This window comes from Diceros bicornis, chromosome 31 (assembly GCF_020826845.1).
Source record: "Diceros bicornis minor isolate mBicDic1 chromosome 31, mDicBic1.mat.cur, whole genome shotgun sequence".
Classification (NCBI taxonomy): Eukaryota; Metazoa; Chordata; class Mammalia; order Perissodactyla; family Rhinocerotidae; genus Diceros; species Diceros bicornis.
The window spans coordinates 22,718,574-22,735,544 of record NC_080770.1 but is presented as its reverse complement, the minus strand read 5'-3'; the positions used below and the strand labels follow the sequence as shown (position 1 = coordinate 22,735,544).

The following is a 16,971-nucleotide window of genomic DNA, read 5'->3' as shown; positions in this document are numbered from 1 at the left end:
TTTCCTTAAAAGATAAATTTTAATATACAGAATAAAATCCAAGATTTTATTTTTCACTTTCCCCCAAATTTGTGCGCAAGAATGATTCTGAATCTGACCAGGAAAGTTTATATTTTGGTCGAATACATTATTAGACTAACTGTAGGATCAAGTCCAGCTTGATTATCATAAATCATAAAGTTAACAGAATTTGCTTTGAAAATCTATTACTTTTGTAGATTATGGATTTCCAATTTTTTCTTAGCTAAGAGTTTACTCAACTTTAGCCTCAGAACCAGATTCAAAATAAGATATCTTCTTTGACAGCTGGTCATCATTTTAGGCTTAATCTAAGCAAATTATTTAATACTTTATTGAAGATCATACAAAAACTCCACAATAAATAATGAAAACAGTACGCAAAATCATTAGCCTCTGTTTGCAATACAGAAAATACACGTCAGTTCTGGACCAAAATAATTCCATTGAAATACAAAAAGTGATAGGGAAGAATGAGAGGATTTGCAGTGACTGCTTTTGGTGTCAGCTACAATAAGCCAACCACCATCAGCTATTTTGGAAAGTGAAGGTGGGTTTTAATTAGCAGATAAAGAATGTCTTCGGTAGTTTAAAAAAATATAAACTCTAAAAAAGCTTGTGAATCATATACAAAAGCAGCTGTTTGAGACCAAGGTTGAAAACCAGAAATTGTGTGTTAGCACCGCCAGCAAGCACAGGTCCTGTGGCCCATCTGCCCTCCTCTCTTGTGCAGAATGCAGACTTGAATGTTAATACACATCATTTACAGGTATATAAAAATCAGCCTGGAGGACAGGGTTCCTGCAGGGTAAAGTCTTAAGCCCTAAGAGGCACCAAGCGGTTACGAAGGCTAGGCAACCATCTGGATCACAAGTTCCGACGATATAATAAATCCCGTGTTGCCTTATCAACTTTTTGCTGGTAGTCCTCCAATTTGTCAAGTATTTTCTGGGACAGCTGTGGGAGAAAAGAAGAGAATCATTACAGAATAGGTCAAGGACTGAAAACATTGAAGTTATTAATCACTTTGACTTCAAAGTTAAGATGTTAGCTACTCTGCTTCATTTAATCACCGTTCACTAGACGAGTCTGTTTACCCTGTGACTCAACTGATAAACCTGGACTTCTCTGTTATATACATTACTCCAATCCTGTTTTCCTAATGAATTTTCTTTTTTTTTTTTATAATTTTATTTATTTATTTATTTTCCCCCCAAAGCCCCAGTAGATAGTTGTAGGTCATAGCTGCACATCCTTCTAGTTGCTGTATGTGGGACGCGGCCTCAGCATGGTCGGAGAAGCTGCGTGTCGGTGCGCGCCCGGGATCCAAACCCGGGCCGCCAGCAGCGGAGCGCGCGCGCTTAACCGCTAAGCCACAGGGCCGGCCCTAATGAATTTTCTAAATATGCAAATCAGACCAGTTATTTTTAATAAAAGTGTTACTAGCTTTCTTCCCAGAAACACAGAGGCTACATGTGATTTAACTAATCATTTCATAAAGGAATTCGGGCACCATGTTAATAAATGGCTTCTGTCCTCCCCTTAATCCTTGAGAAATGAAGAGCAAGCTTTAAGGTATAACGACTAGTGCAGGGCCTTATAAAAGACGCCTACTTACTGCGATGTTGTGACTGTTGGCACTGTTCTCTCCCAGAGCCTGGAGAAGCTGATCAATGGAAGAGTATGGGAGCCACACCATAGGAGCTGTTGCAGACAGAGGAAACTGAAGGGAAAAACATCTATCATTTGATGAAAATCTGCAAAGTGGACCATTTCTTCTGGGTAGTTACTTTTATAGGCCTCGATAACATAAAATGCTTTACTTATTTTTTTGCACAATAAGAAATTGTGTATGTGTGCAGGTGTGTACACACGCTCACACAAAATTGGAAGCCCCCTGCTTCTCTTTTCAACTTGGGAACTTGTCCTTTTCTCAGTTAAAGCAAATGTGTTTTTAAATTCATGTCATCTTTTACCTTAAAGGAGCCCTCAGGCCTATTAAGGATAAACACAATCAACAAAACTCCTCTAAACTGTCAACGAGTAACACTACCTCCAGTCTGAAATTTAGATTCAAATTATCTGGAAAAAAAACTTGGGAAAAGGAAAGCTCAACTTTCGAAGTTCTGAATACTTTCCTGAGAGTTTAAGAGCTTGGCTCTGTAGTTAACTAGACCTGGATTTTAGACCTGGCTCTTCTATTTACCATGTGTGAGCTCTGGCAACTTACTTAACCTCTGAACCTGTTTCCTCATTGGTAAAAAGAAAGGATTAAAACCGTCCCTCATAGGCTGCTGGAAGGATTAAGTGAGAAAACACATGTAGAGACTCAGCACAGTCCCTGCACACACCAAATACCATTTTGTTCTCATTTACCTCACTCCTCCAAATACTAACTAAAGCCACATTCCTGATGGAGAAAAATGAAATGTAGTCCCATTTTATAAACAGGAAACTAGAGACTGAGAGAGTACCAGTCTCTGATCTTGGAGAAAACTAGTTGCATAACTACAAACAATAAGGTTAAATCTTACAGTTCAATTGACTTTCAAATCCTCACCACACATAGCAGGATAACACAGAATTAAAAAGAAATATGTAGGGGCCAGCCCCGCGGCGTAGCGGTTAAGTGCCCACGCTCCACTGCTGGCGGCCGGGGTTCGGGTGCGCACCCATGCACCACTTGTCAGGCCGTGCTGTGGTGGCGTCCCATATAAAGTGGAGGAAGATGGGCACAGATGTTAGCCCAGGGCCAGTCTTCCTCAGCAAAAAAAAAGAAAGAAAGAAAGAAAGAAAGAAAGATGTATACACGCCTACCTCAATTCCAAAGTACTGATGTCCTTTTCCCAATACAGCATCCACATATTCTGAAACCAAATCCACGGCTTCTTCTAAAAGGTCATAGTTCAAGTATAGACGGAGCAACTCAGCGGCATCCACCTTCTGTAAAAAGTCGGTGATTAAGAGCATCTACCTATTTCCATCTTACCCGGGCACTGACTGTGCAAAAGATGCTGGGTGTCCCTGGCATTTACACTCCTCAATACAAATAAATGAGCACCTCAGTTTACTCCTCTGCATCTTGGATTCCCAAGAGCCCAGTTACTACCTCTGAGCACCTTGTGGGGCCTCCTCATCTGTTAAGTGCCCTTCCTCTTCTGTTTTGTGATCTAAGACACTTTTTATCTTCTACTTCAGTTTCTACAGTAGTAAAAGTCAACGAAGCTTCCCAGAAATACTGAGTACTAATGAGACAATATATTCACATTAATTCTCAGAAACATATGTAGGATAAATGCAAAAGAAATTAAAAGAATCACCAATTTTTGAATGCATGAATTAAATTTAATTCAGGGTGAGAGAAAAGTGAATAGAGTCTCAGTTTGGCAGGGCTCTACTAATTCTGTTAATTATGCTTTCTATATTAGGATTTGATCACTATTTTAACCATTACCATCTTAGCTGCTTTCTCTGCCTTCTAACTTAAAAAAACAGATCAACTTTCTTGATTTTAAGCTTTAGATTCTCTCTTTCCCTACTCAACTGTATCTGTGTTTCAGATACAGCAGTTCTCAAACTTAAGCATGCATCAAATCAAATTAGGAACTTGTTAAAATACTGACCCTGGATTCTAGCAATCTATATTTTGAAGAAGCCCACTACCCAAATAATAACAAGTGACTTAAAGAAACACTGTTGTAGTATTTGAAAACTACTCCACCCACTCCTGCGAATTTTTTGAGTAATGAATAGTAAATACCATGTCATGCATATACTCATTGTTCTAAATATATATTCATTGTTCAGTGAGCACACAAGCAGGCATTAACTTAATTACTAACCTGTAGAACTTGAAACACTCAGTACTTCATATGGAACTGAAGTTAAATTGTTCTTAGTGTTTTTAGCTAAGACTAAGAAGCTGCCCAAAGTATGTCAGTATATTTCCATGTTATCACAATATTCTTTTATTTTTAATCATCTCATGAAGTTATTCAGAATGATAAAGATTAGCTTCTTACTCTCTATAAGTTAAGATACCACTTACCTTGTAACTGTTTATAAGCCAATTAGGCAGAGGCACTCCATGAGACAAGAGCTTGTTGATTACACAGTGGTGATATAAATTGTTCTGGACTTTGTACCTTTCCAGGTAAGTTGATAATAGTCGCCATGCTTCATCTGTAGCACTGGATAAAAGCAAAAGGACTAATGAGTTCCAGATTCTTAATAGCTATTTATAGTACCATTCAAAGCATGTATATGCAAGGAAAAAATCTTTAGAAGCTCACAACTGAATAGATAATATAGCTAAATGGCGACTAAATTATTATTAGGGTCAACGTGACTTAGGCGTAGTACCAGAAACTAGATACTTGGACTTTTGTATTTCTCTCCCACTAACCATACATTTACTTGACTATATAATTCACTTACCTTCTTTTTTCCAGATTTCTAAAACAAAGAGATTGGCTCAGATCACTGTTTCCAAACCTGATCAAGCATTAGAATCATGTAGAAATTCTGATTTAGAAGACTAGAGTGATAGCTTATAATGTGTTATTTTAATAGTAATTCTGGTGGGCTAATTTAGGGGTTGAAAACTAATGTCAGAGGACTTCCAAATTGTAAGATGCTATGCTACAATTCTAAAGTGCTAAGCTGCATTATACAAATTGTAAATGCAATTCAAGGATGGCAGGTTTACTGAGGGCTAGGGTTGTCAGAGAACAATTCTGAAGAAGACACTGAAGTACACTCGGGTAGACATTAACTGGGTGCACGAGGGAAGTATATGGAGACAGAAAATCTGAAGAAGGTACGGTAGAGAATGGGGGTTGCGGGGTGACAGACTGCTAAACAGTAGCCAGAGATGAGCTGTAAGACGACACTGGGATGACAACCATGCCAAGTTGGCACAGTGGAGGAATGGGGAAAAAAGGAATATGGGTCGGCCCCGTGGCTTAGCGGTTAAGTGCACGCGCTCTGCTGCTGGCAGCCCGGGTTCGGATCCCGGGTGCGCACCGCTTCTCTGGCCATGCTGGGGCCACGTCCCACATACGGCAACTGGAAGGATGTGCAGCTATGACATACAACTATCTACTGGGGCTTTGGGGGGAAAAATAAATAAATAAAATCTTTAACAAAAAAAAAAAAGAAAGAAAAAAGGAATAACACTCTGAAACCCAGTAAATATAGACTTTTGCCTAGAAGAGTACCTTTTCTTGACGATGTAATATAGTAAGTCTCTCAGGAGGGGGATATGGAGGAGATAAAAATATCTCAAATATAGTCAAAGATGTCCTGGTTTGGACAAGAGATTACATGATATGACCATTATAAACTCTCTAGCTTCTACAAAAACTTAGACCCAAGAAAGAAAAAAAAAAAGTGAAATGATCAGGGGATGACAATTTAATCAAGACAATTTAATCAATGACAATTTGCCAGCTTTGAGATGGGCAAACCCTCGTGGGGTGGGACGAGCACGAGGGCGGTACCTGGACTCCTTAGTGGTGATGACTGAGGAGAGCTGATTGGCTGCCAGCCAGGCCCAGGCTTCTGCTTGTGCTGCCTCTCCTCCAAACTGCAATTTGATGCATCTGCAGTGAAAACAGTTCCACACAAAGTCAACTAATTGGTTGAAAAGCACCACATTATTTTGCTACTAAAACTAGAGATAAGACAACAACTTCCGCTCTAGTCTATTGTTGAATTTGCGACTGAGGTATTGGCTCTTTCCTCTCCTCACAGCCACACAACTGGATGACCCACAAGGCCATCAATAAGTGTTAAGAGATAATTTACTTCCAAGAGAAAATTGATGATGAAAAATTCTGAAAGCTTAAAAAATATTTCCAATTCACAAAGTACTTAGATATAAGGCAACTTCAGTAAGAAGTACTTTTTAATAATGCTTACAGTGGACAACAGATGTCCTAAAGGACTGAAGAGAACATAGGCCGTGTCTAAAATGGACACCACTATTTAACCCAGGTTATCTATCGTCATGTGGGAATGTGGACCCAGGAATGCCAGACCTTCTGATTTCTCAAGAGAAGCTATAAATCAAGATTTAAAAAAAAAAATCACAATCCGCTAATAAAAATCATTGTGTGGACTAAACAAAAACACTTCTTTAAAGCACAACTGGCTTATAGGATACCGGCTTGTGTGCCCACTGCTTCACATAAAGCAAGAGTATAGTATTTTTGCATTAGAAAATTAAGACTATAAAAGGACAATTTCAGACATACTTGAAAGCAAGGCCCTCAAAGACTGGCGTTAAGGGAAGCTTAAAAGTCTGACAGAGTGATATGGCAGTGTCAAAAAGGCCAGCCTGAACCAAGAGAGTGACCATCTCCTCTGCTGACGAACTTCCTGTGGAAAGGGAAAAGGGCGATTTAGTACAACCAATGGTATATGCAAATAAGTCCCTAACTGCTTTGCTGATGAAATCTCAGAATAACGACGACAGGCTTTATACCCCTCTAGCATGCTATGTCCACTGTCTGGCTCTGACCTGTGCTGGGGGTACTGACAGAATGCTGAATCCCTACCCGCAACCGCAACTGCTGATGGATCGTGTTGAGCCAAAGTGAGGCGAATGCGAGCCAGGGAACACTCTTTCTCCAGATCTTCCAGTTCGAGGATTTCAATTTGCCGATTTGCTATAAGTCAAAGAAAAATATTTTCAATTCCCAAAGTACAAAAGAAGTGCCTATTAGATTAATGGAACCTGTCCATTTCCACTACACATTAAGTAACTTTCAATTTAATTTCCAAAGGCATGAAGATGGAGGAGAAAACAGGGCTCAATAAAGCTAACTTAAAAAACAAAGCAACACCCCTGCTTCACACGGGCAGTGGAATCAAATCCAAGTGCTCTAATAGCAAGAGCTACAGTTGAGGGGTCGCTTACAAGGCATTTTACATATAATTGCATTGAACTCTCACAACTGTGAAACACTGTTATCTCTACCAGGAAGAGAAGCACATGCCCAGAGTGAGAGAGGCAGAATTAAAACCAGGTGTGTCCAGCTCTAGACTCCCCCCCCACTCCCCCCACCCCCACCAGGCTCTCTGGAAAGACATCATGCCTCCAAGAAAGACATCATGCCTCCACGGTAATATGAGAGGAGCCTGATTAGACAAAAGTTGGGTACTAAGCTGGTTTAAATACAACAAGCAACAGAAACAAACACACTCTTTTTTAAACACTTTCATTTCTCATGCTGCCATACAAAGTTTTCAAAGGGCTACCAGACAACCTTTAGCAGACTAAAACACCGGAAATAAACTAAAAAGAAGGAACTTTACAATATTTTTACAATATAATTAATATATATAATGTATATAGTATACAATATAACTATATATAATATTACAATATAACTACCACCTATATTATATATAACTACAACATAGTGTATACATAACTACTATATATAATATATACAACTATACAACTCTCCCTCTCTATATATCTAACTATAATAATTTAACAATATAATTACTGTTCAGCAAAGAATCAGCATGAGACTCTCTCCCAACTCACTTGGGGCAGCTGTGCATTCTCCATCATGATTCCTCTTAGGGGATGCTCCAGGGCGATCATACTGAGAAGAGAAAACAAGTGATTCAACTATGAAAAATTAGTATTTTATTTTGATACCATTAACTGCAACCCAGAGCTTTAATGCTTAAATTCTCTCGACATAAATTATGTTTATTTCAACGAGCAGAGCTCTTCTTACAAAGGCACTGTAACTATCCGACAAAGAAGCGGGGTTGTTTGCCAAGTTGGCTCACTTAGTTATAAGATGTTACTGAGTCCAAGGACATGGATTTGATCTCCATATAAACTGGCTGACTTTCCTTGGTTCCAGAGTTATATTCTCCACCCACAACCCTGGGGAACAGCCTGGTAAATGAAGGAACTATGCAATATAAGTAGCTGGGGATACATGACCCCATCAGCACAGCAGGAAAAACACAAAGTGCACGTCCTTTAAAACAGTTAATTGTAGATTAACAATGAACAAAAATGAATGATATAAAAGCAGTTACCACTCATTGGGCACTTTTTGCAGGCCAGGCACTGTCACTGTTCTAAGCAATCTACATGAATCAACTAATTTAAAACCCAAACAATCCCATAAGGTAGACATCATCATCATCATCCCTATTTTATGCAACTCCAAAACCACTCTGCAATACTTCTTTCCTACAATAACTCTGAACTTGGGAACTAAATTGAATTCCTACAAAAACAGATTAAGTTCACAAACATCTCAGTAGAAATCTTAAATGAAATGAAGAAAAATGAAGTAATGGTTTTGAAAGAACCACGCAAAATAAATTAAATGTTCCCCAAATTCTGGGACGGAAAGTTTTCATACCACTGCACCAGAGGCTGGCTGCACAATCCACGCATATTCTGGACGAATAAGTCGTAAACAATTAATAGCAGCCAGATAACAGTTGCCTTGCTTCTCAAGTCCCCGGAGAGTTCGAACCTCTCTGCCAAGACGCATTCCGTACTCAAACATCACTGTGCCAGCTATGAGGCAATAACAAATTAGACATTAGAACTGCAAAAATGTGTTAGAGATACGCAGAGAATCTGTTACACTTATCAAATACTAAAATTTAAAACAAAATTGAGTTTAACTTAAAACCACAAAAAATCATGTGTTAGTGGGGATGTGGAAAAATTGGAATCCTTGTGCACTGCTGGTAGGAATGTAAATTGGTGTAGCCACTATGGAAAACATGGTAATTCCTCAAAAAATTAAAAATAGAATCATCTTATGATCTAGCATTCCACTTCTGGGTATATATCCCACAAAATCAAAAGCAGGGTCTTAAAGAGATATTTGTACACCCATGTTCATAGCAGTATTATTCACAATAGCCAAAAGGTGGAAGCAATCCAAGTGTCCATCGATGGATGGATAAACAAAATGTGATACATATATAACGTAATATTATTCAGTCCTAAAAAGGAAGGAAATTCTGACACATACTACAACATGAATGAAACTTGAAGACATATGCTAAGTGAAATAAGCCAGTCACAAAAAAATCACTGTATGATTCCAGTAGCCAAATTCACAGAGACAGAAAGTAGAATGGTGGTTGCCAGGGGCTGGGGAAAGGGGGGAATGGCAAGTTCTTGTTTAATGTGTACAGTCATGTGTCGCTTAACAATGGGATACGTCTGAGTAATGTGTTGTTAGGCAATTGGTTGTTGTGTGAACATCATAGACTGTACTTACACAAACCTAGATGCTATAGCCTACACACCTAGGCTGTATGGTACTAATCTTATGGGACTACTGTCCCATATATGCAGTCTGTCATATATGCAGTCTGTTGTTGAACAAAATATCATTATGTGGCACATGACTGAACAGAGTCTCAGTTTTGCAAGATGAACCGAGTTCTGGAGGTTGGTTACATAACAATGTGAATGTACTTAACACTAGTGAACACTTAAAAATCATTAAGATAGTAAAGTTTATATTACGTGTGTTTTACTACAATTAAAAAAAAAATTAAAAAAGCCTTGGGCCGGCCCCGTGGCTTAGCAGTTGAGTGCGCGCGTTCCGCTGCTGGCGGCCCGGGTTCGGATCCCGGGCGCACACCGATGCACCGCTTCTCCGGCCATGCTGAGGCTGCGTCCCACATGCAGCAACCAGAAGGATGTGCAACTATGACGTACAACTATCTACTGGGGCTTTGGGGGAGGAAAAAAAAAGCCACACAAAATCATGGTATATCTTAATTTTGACTTTTAGATACTGCACTCCCAGGCAGTACAGAAGACTAGTTTAGAGAACTAGTCTCAGCCACATTGTCTACCTATCTCCACCCAGGATTCTGAGACCAAAAAATGTTTGGATGCTCTGCTCAAAAACATTGACTTATTTGTAAAAGACTTTAGTTACATAGGTTGAATGAGATGCTGAAAAATACATTGTTCTGAGACAGCATGGGACTCCAGAAACTAAACAGCACTTAAAAATTGTTTCCGTTTTCATAATTTTATTTATTTATTTATTTTTTACCCCAAAGCCCCAGTAGATAGTTGTATGTCATAGCTGTACATCCTTCTAGCTGCTGTATGTGGGACGCGGCCTCAGCATGGCCAGAGAAGCAGTGCGTCAGTGCGCACCCGGGATCCGAACCCGGGCCGCCAGCAGTGGAGTGCGTGCACCCAACTGCTAAGCCACGGGGCCAGCCCTCAGTTTTCAAATGAAACAATCTAGTTTTCATTCTAACAAATATTTTTGGGTGCCTGCAATATATAAGACATTTGTTAGAACATGGCGTTGCTTCAGAGAGACCTAAACATCCATCTAGCTAAACAGGTCTCAATTAGGTTGCTGTAATGGATGCTGTTATTGTGAAAGCAAACAATGAGAGATCTTTAATAGTCTATATTTCCCTTCCTGTATGATTCAAGATAATAAAAAAATAGGCAGACATGTTTTAACATTAGCATATTAAGAACATGCCTATGAATTACCTCCTTCCATTCTTTCCAATGAATATCAGCAAGAAATGTAATGAAAAATTTTCTGAGTGAAGATAGTATAAAAATGTGAGAAGTTCTAAAGGGGAACCACAATGGTTATCTTGTAAAATATGATCTTAAAACAGACGTGTAATCCTTTCATTTTAGCTGTTCTGATCAAGACTTCATTAGTCATCCTACAAACCCAAATTAAGATACATTCTACAAAAGTAACCAGCCTGTACTCTTCAAAAATATCAATGTCATCAAAGGCAAAGAAAGCCTAAAAGAAGTGCTCCAGATTAAAGTAGACTAAAGAGATATGACAAGTAAGGAATGTGCTATCAAAAACCGTTATTATGGGGGCTGGCCTGGTGGCACAAGCAGTTAAGCGCGCGCGTTCCACTGAGGCGGCCCAGGGTTCGCTGGTTCGGATCCCGGGTGCGCACCAACGCACCGCTTGGCAAGCCATGCTATGGCGGCGTCCCATATAAAGTGGAAGAAGATGGGCATGGATGTTAGCCCAGGGCCAGTCTTCCTCAGCAAAAAGAAAAAAAAAAAAGAAAGAAAGAAAAAGAAAAAAAGAAAAAAAAAGAGGAGGATTGGCAGATGTTAGCTCAGGGCCGATCTTCCTCACACTCACACACTCACACACACACACACACACAAAACCATTATTATGACAATTGGCAAACTTTGAATATGAGCAGCATATCAGATGACATTACATTTAAATTTAATTCATGAGGGCCAGCCCCGTGGCTTAGCGGTTAAGTGCGCACGCTCCGCTGCTGGTGGCCCGGGTTCGGATCCCGGGTGCACACCAATGTACCGCTTCTCTGGCCATGCTGAGGCTGAGTCCCACATACAGCAACTAGAAGGATGTACAGCTATGACATACAACTATCTACTGGGGCTTTGGGGGAAAAATAAATAAATAAAATTATTTAAAAAATAAATAAATAAATTTAATTCATGAAAATTAGTTACATTTCCTTAATTTGATAAGTGTATTGAGGTTATATAAAAAAATGTCATTAGGAGATGCATCTGAAGTATTTATGCATTAAGAGTCATGATGTCTACAACTTAGTCTCAAAAGGATCAGCCAAAAAAAAAAAACGGAAAGGGAGAAGGCCAATGGCAAAATGGCACAGGAACTCAAAACCAGCCACAGGAATTCAAGGGGCCTCTAATGAAGGTAGTTTCCTTTATAATTGGACAGAAGATACACAGAGCAGGCCATCTCACTGAAATGTCTCGAGAATGTTCTAGAATGGGAGTAAGTGCATTTCTTTAAGGCACTTTAAGGGTGAAGCTAATCTTGTACTTAAATATAATTTCCCCAAATGCTTGTAGAGAACACTCGCCCAATGTAAAAATTACATAAGTCAAACAAATAAGATTTTTGTAAAATATGATTAAACTAATAAGGTTGCCTCCAACAAAGACTGTCTGCTTCAACTGCTCACCCTTCCGGTAATTGTGGCGATAGATGTGAAAGGCATAGAGAAGCTCATAGTAATTGTGAGTCATAAGGTCCACAGCTCTCGCACGTGATTCAATGATCCCCACAACCTAATGAAGGGAAAACAATCAGATATCAAAGTTAGCAGCCATCATAACAACCATCACAGTCGTGTCCAGTCACCAGTGAATAAATAAAATTACCTCATTGTGCAGATTCACGTAGGGAAACTCTACAAGATCCTGTAGCTGTGAGCGTTCGCAAAGAACTACCACCAGCTGCCGTAAACAATCTAACTGCCTAGAAGGAAAGAAAGGGATACAAGGGTCAACTGTCTTAGTAGATTAAACAAGGCTGGTAAATTGCTTTCTCTAAAAAAAGACTATGTGAGATTGACTACCTGCTGGAATCAGGAATTTGGGTTAAGGCTTCGTACGCTTGGTTATTGTGACCCAAATCCAAATGATGTTTGAAAATGCATGTCCTTAAAGTAGCCTGAATATGAAATACAGGGGAAAAAAGGACAATAGAAATAAAAATCTACATCCATGACAAACCTCAAGGGAAGTAACTAGATCACAGTTAGTTCTCACCTGAGTTTTCCAGTCATCACCTGCTTCAGTTATCGCTGATGTAGCCAACTGAATAACCAGCTCAGGCAAACCCACAACATCCAGTAGACGCAAAATCTAAGGAGAAACAGAAGGCATTTCCATTAAAATTAATATGGTGGTGCACTTCACACTGAAATAGGATTTTAAACCAATTAGAAAGATAACTAAGCAAGATAAAGATTAAATCAAATAAGATGGACAAGATTATTTGGTTAATACTAAAGATTTTTCCTTTAGATTCTACTTTTTTTTTTTTTTGGGTGAGGAAGATTAGCCTTGGGCTAACATCCATGCCCATCTTCCTGTACTTTATATGTGGGACAACTGCCACAGCATGGCTTGATAAGCGGTGCGTAGGTCCACGCCTGGGATCTGAACCCCAGGCCGCCGTAGTGGAGTGCATGACCCTAACCACTATACCACTGGGCCGGTCCCTAGATTCTACTATTAAATAACAGGCTTGTTGTAAAACTTTCTATTGGCCGTTTTTGTTCACAGCACTACCGTCAGTGTTTAGTACGCAGCAGGCTCTCAGTAAATATTTGCTGAATAAAGGAACAAATAAAATTTCACTACTAACTTTTCCTACTAACTGTTTAGGTCACAGATGAATTTAAAGCCCAGTAAATAAATTAACACTATAGCCATATAAAAACCCTAAAGAGAGGGGCTGGCCTGGTGGCAAAGTTGTTAAGTTCGCATGTTCCACTTCAGTGGCCTGTGGTTTGCCGGTTGAAATCCTGGGTGAGGACCTATACACCACTCGTCAAGGCATGCTGTGGCGGCATCCCACCTACCAAGTGGAGGAAGAGTGGCACGGATGTTAGCTCAGAGCCAATCTTCCTCACCAAAAAAATAAATAAAAATAAATAAAATAAAATAAATAAAAACCCCAAAGAGAATATGCTAATGTTTGACATAACCCATTTCTAACACAACAGAACAGTGCTCTTCAAACTTTTTTGATTGTCCACCCTATTAATAATGTCTGTGCACACTCCTACAGACATGTGCACATGTATATTATATACCCGCATTTCTCTAACATATATGTATAACACACTCAAAATACAAATTTATAAAGGATGAAGTAAAGATAGATAAAAATGGTTTCAAAATTATTTTTATTTTTATTTTTTTTGTGAGGAGATCAGCCCTGTGCTAACATCCGCCAATCCTCCTCTTTTTTTGCTGAGGAAGACGGCCCTGGGCTAACATCTGTGCCCATCTTTCTCCACTTTATATGGGACGCCACCACAGCATGGCTTGCCAAGCAGTGCATCAGTGCGTGCCGGGATCAGAACCGGCAAAGCCCGGGCCGCTGCAGTGGAGCGCGTGCACTTAACCGCTTGTGCCACCGGGCCGGCCCCTAAAAATTATTTTTATTAGTACTTATTTATTTTTTGCTTTCTTTTCTTTAACAGTACAAAAATCTTTTTGTTCTGGATGCTTAGTTTTTTTTTTTTTTTTGTGAGGAAGATCAGCTGTGAGCTAATATCCATGCTAATCCTCCTCTTTTTGCTGAGGAAGACCGGCTCTGAGCTAACATCTATTGCCAATCCTCCTCCTTTTGTTCCCCAAAGCCCCAGTAGATAGTTGTATGTCATAGCTGCACATCCCTCTAGTCGCTGTATGTGGGACGCAGCCTCAGCATGGCCGGAGAAGCGGTGTATCAGTGCGCGCCCGGGATCCGAACCTGGGCCGCCAGTAACGGAGTGTAAGCACTTAACTGCTAAGCCACGGGGCCGGCCCTACTTAGTATTTTTTTTTAAGGTTATACTTTTTATTGAAGTCTAACATATATTTAGAAATGTACAGGGGCTGGCCCGGTGGCGTAGTGGTTAAGTTTGCTTGCTCTGCCCCAGCAGCTGGGGGTTTGTGGGTTCGGATCCCGGGTGTGGACTTACGCACTGCTCATCAAGCCACGCTATGGCAGCATCCCATACAAAGTAGAGGAAGATGGGCACAGATATTAGCCCAGGGCCAATCTTCCTCAGCAAAAAAAGAGGAGGATTGGTAATAGATGTTAGCTTAGGGCTAAACTTCATCAAAAAAAATAAATAAAAATAAAATAAAAAGAAATGTACACAGATCCTAAGCACATAGCTGGTTGAATGTTCACAAGTAAACATATCCATGTTACTAGCACCCAAATTAAGAGTCATAAGAGAGCAGCATTCCAAAGCCCCCCATGACTCCTAGCAGACACTACTGACTTTTGACAAAACAAATAGTTTCATTCTCGATTTCACAGAAACAGAATCTTATGGTATGTATGTTTGTATCTACCTTCTTTTGCTTAACATGTTTGTAAGAGGGATCTAAGATACTTCATGCAGCAATTCATTTCATTGCTGTGGTGTATTCCATTGAAAGAATATGCCATAATTCATCGATCCATTCTGTTAATGGACATTTGGGTTGTTTCTACTAGTATATGAATTTTATGAATATGCTGCTTGAAACATAATTATACATTTCTTTTGGAAAATATGAATGTCTTTCTGGATATATTTAGAGGTGAAATTCCTGGGTCATAGGGTATGTCAGCGATTGGAGTTAGTGGTTGTAACCAGTTTATACGCTACCACACATGATCAGGATGCACGATGTCTTAATAATTCTCATGGTGTCATACCATCTTGAATTGACATTTCAATACAAGGTACACTTAGATTTTAAAATAGCATTCCTGAAAAGTTCAATTGTTTTCGGCTAATTCTTGTAAGATCTGACTATAGACTGTCACTGTTTTCACCTTGTGATATGGCTGATGAAGAGCCTCTATCAAAGGTAGGCATGTCAGCCCGATCTTTTCCTCACTTGCTTGTACTTTCTTTGTTAGTCTTATCTTCAGTCTGCCTTCTTGGCAGGAATTTTTAAAAGCCAAGTCCATATTGTGAAGGTGATTTCCATTAAAATTAAGCAATATATGTAAATCAATTTAACCCGGTAAACAAAACCTCCTGAAATGAAGTGGACAGGTGAGGGCACCACTCTGCACCTGCTCGTAACTGTGACACTCTTCCCTTAGACGCCTACCTAGAGACTAAGTGACAAATCACCCCCTGGTAGAAGGACCAAGTAAAGACATGGAGTCAATCTTTTTTTTTTTTTTTTTGTGAGGTAGACCAGCCCTGAGCTAACATCTGCCAATCCCCCTCTTTTTGCTGAGGAAGACTAGCCCTGGGCTAACATCTGTGTCCATCTTCCTCCACTTTATATGGGATGCCGCCACAGCATGGCTCGACAAGTGGTGCGTCGGTGCACGCCCAGGATCCAAACCAGCGAACCCCAGGCTGCTGCAGCGGAGCACGCACACTTAACCGCTTGTGCCACCAGGCTGGCCCTTGGAGTCAATCCTTATATTAAACATTAGCACATTTTATTTTTTCTTCTGTTAAGTGAAAGTTCTAGTATTTTCTTTCCAAGTCCCACTTTCGGGACCACTGGAGCAGTGATTCTTTTTTTTTTTGCTGGGGAAGATTTGCCCTGAGCTAACATCTGTGCCAATTTTCCCCTATTTTGTATGTGGGTTGCTGCCACAGCATGGCTGCTGATGAGTGGTGCAGGTCCACTCCTGGGAACCAAACCCCGGCCGCCAAAGTGCAGCGCGCTGAACTTAACCACTAGGCCACGGGGCTGGCCTGCAGTGATTCTTAATGTTTTTTTGACTCAATGAGTTTCTTTTCACGAAAGCCATGGAGCCCCTCCACAGAAAAAATACAAAGAACACAATTTCAGGGGATCTATTGATTCCTCAAATCTTTCTGGCCTCAGATTAAAAATCCTTACTTAGAATTCAAAATAATTTTCTCATTAGAAGGATAGTAGAGGGTTATTAAGAGCTACAAATCTATTTCAGTAGAAATTCATTTATCTGTTTAGCAAGCAATGAAAACAGTGAAGACTGCCCTTGTTGCATTTACTTCTTGGTAGGAAATCCAGATATCAAATAACACAGATATCTAAAGCATAATATCAAGCACAATCAAATGCTATAAAGAAAAATAAAGCAGGGCAAGGAGAGAGACTGCTCATGGCGCCTCAATCTGCAGTGTGCACGTAAGGGAGAGAGGGAGCGAGAGTGCATAAGAGCGTGAGCACAACAGCTATTCTACACAGGCGAGGCAGGAGGAACTCTCTGAGGAGGTGACACATGAACAGAGACCTGAAGGAAGTGAGGGCATGAGAAACCTGACTACCTGGAGCAAGGGCATTCCAGGCTGAGGGTATAGGAGGCAGAAGGAAGGAGGATGTGCTTGGCTTGTATAAGTCAGTAACAAGGCCACTGTCATTACAGCTGAGTGATCAGAGGAAAGAGTAGTAGGAAAAAAGGTCAGGAGGGG

General features: G+C 40.1%; 1 protein-coding gene across 2 annotated transcripts in view; it reads right to left on the bottom strand.

The window, feature by feature from the left end:
• The window catches only part of NUP160 (nucleoporin 160), a 51,219-nt gene continuing 34,248 nt past the window's right edge, over nt 1-16,971 (bottom strand). For both annotated transcript variants that reach the window (XM_058526936.1, XM_058526937.1), the window contains 13 exons: nt 12,602-12,697; nt 12,409-12,503; nt 12,212-12,308; nt 12,013-12,118; nt 8,421-8,581; nt 7,577-7,637; nt 6,579-6,689; nt 6,276-6,399; nt 5,520-5,621; nt 4,067-4,208; nt 2,836-2,961; nt 1,637-1,741; nt 1-975 (listed from right to left, as the gene is read on the bottom strand). In XM_058526936.1, the coding sequence (XP_058382919.1) occupies nt 886-975; nt 1,637-1,741; nt 2,836-2,961; nt 4,067-4,208; nt 5,520-5,621; nt 6,276-6,399; nt 6,579-6,689; nt 7,577-7,637; nt 8,421-8,581; nt 12,013-12,118; nt 12,212-12,308; nt 12,409-12,503; nt 12,602-12,697 (1,416 nt within the window). In that variant the 3' untranslated portion in view covers nt 1-885. The remainder of the gene's footprint in view (nt 976-1,636; nt 1,742-2,835; nt 2,962-4,066; nt 4,209-5,519; nt 5,622-6,275; nt 6,400-6,578; nt 6,690-7,576; nt 7,638-8,420; nt 8,582-12,012; nt 12,119-12,211; nt 12,309-12,408; nt 12,504-12,601; nt 12,698-16,971) is intronic.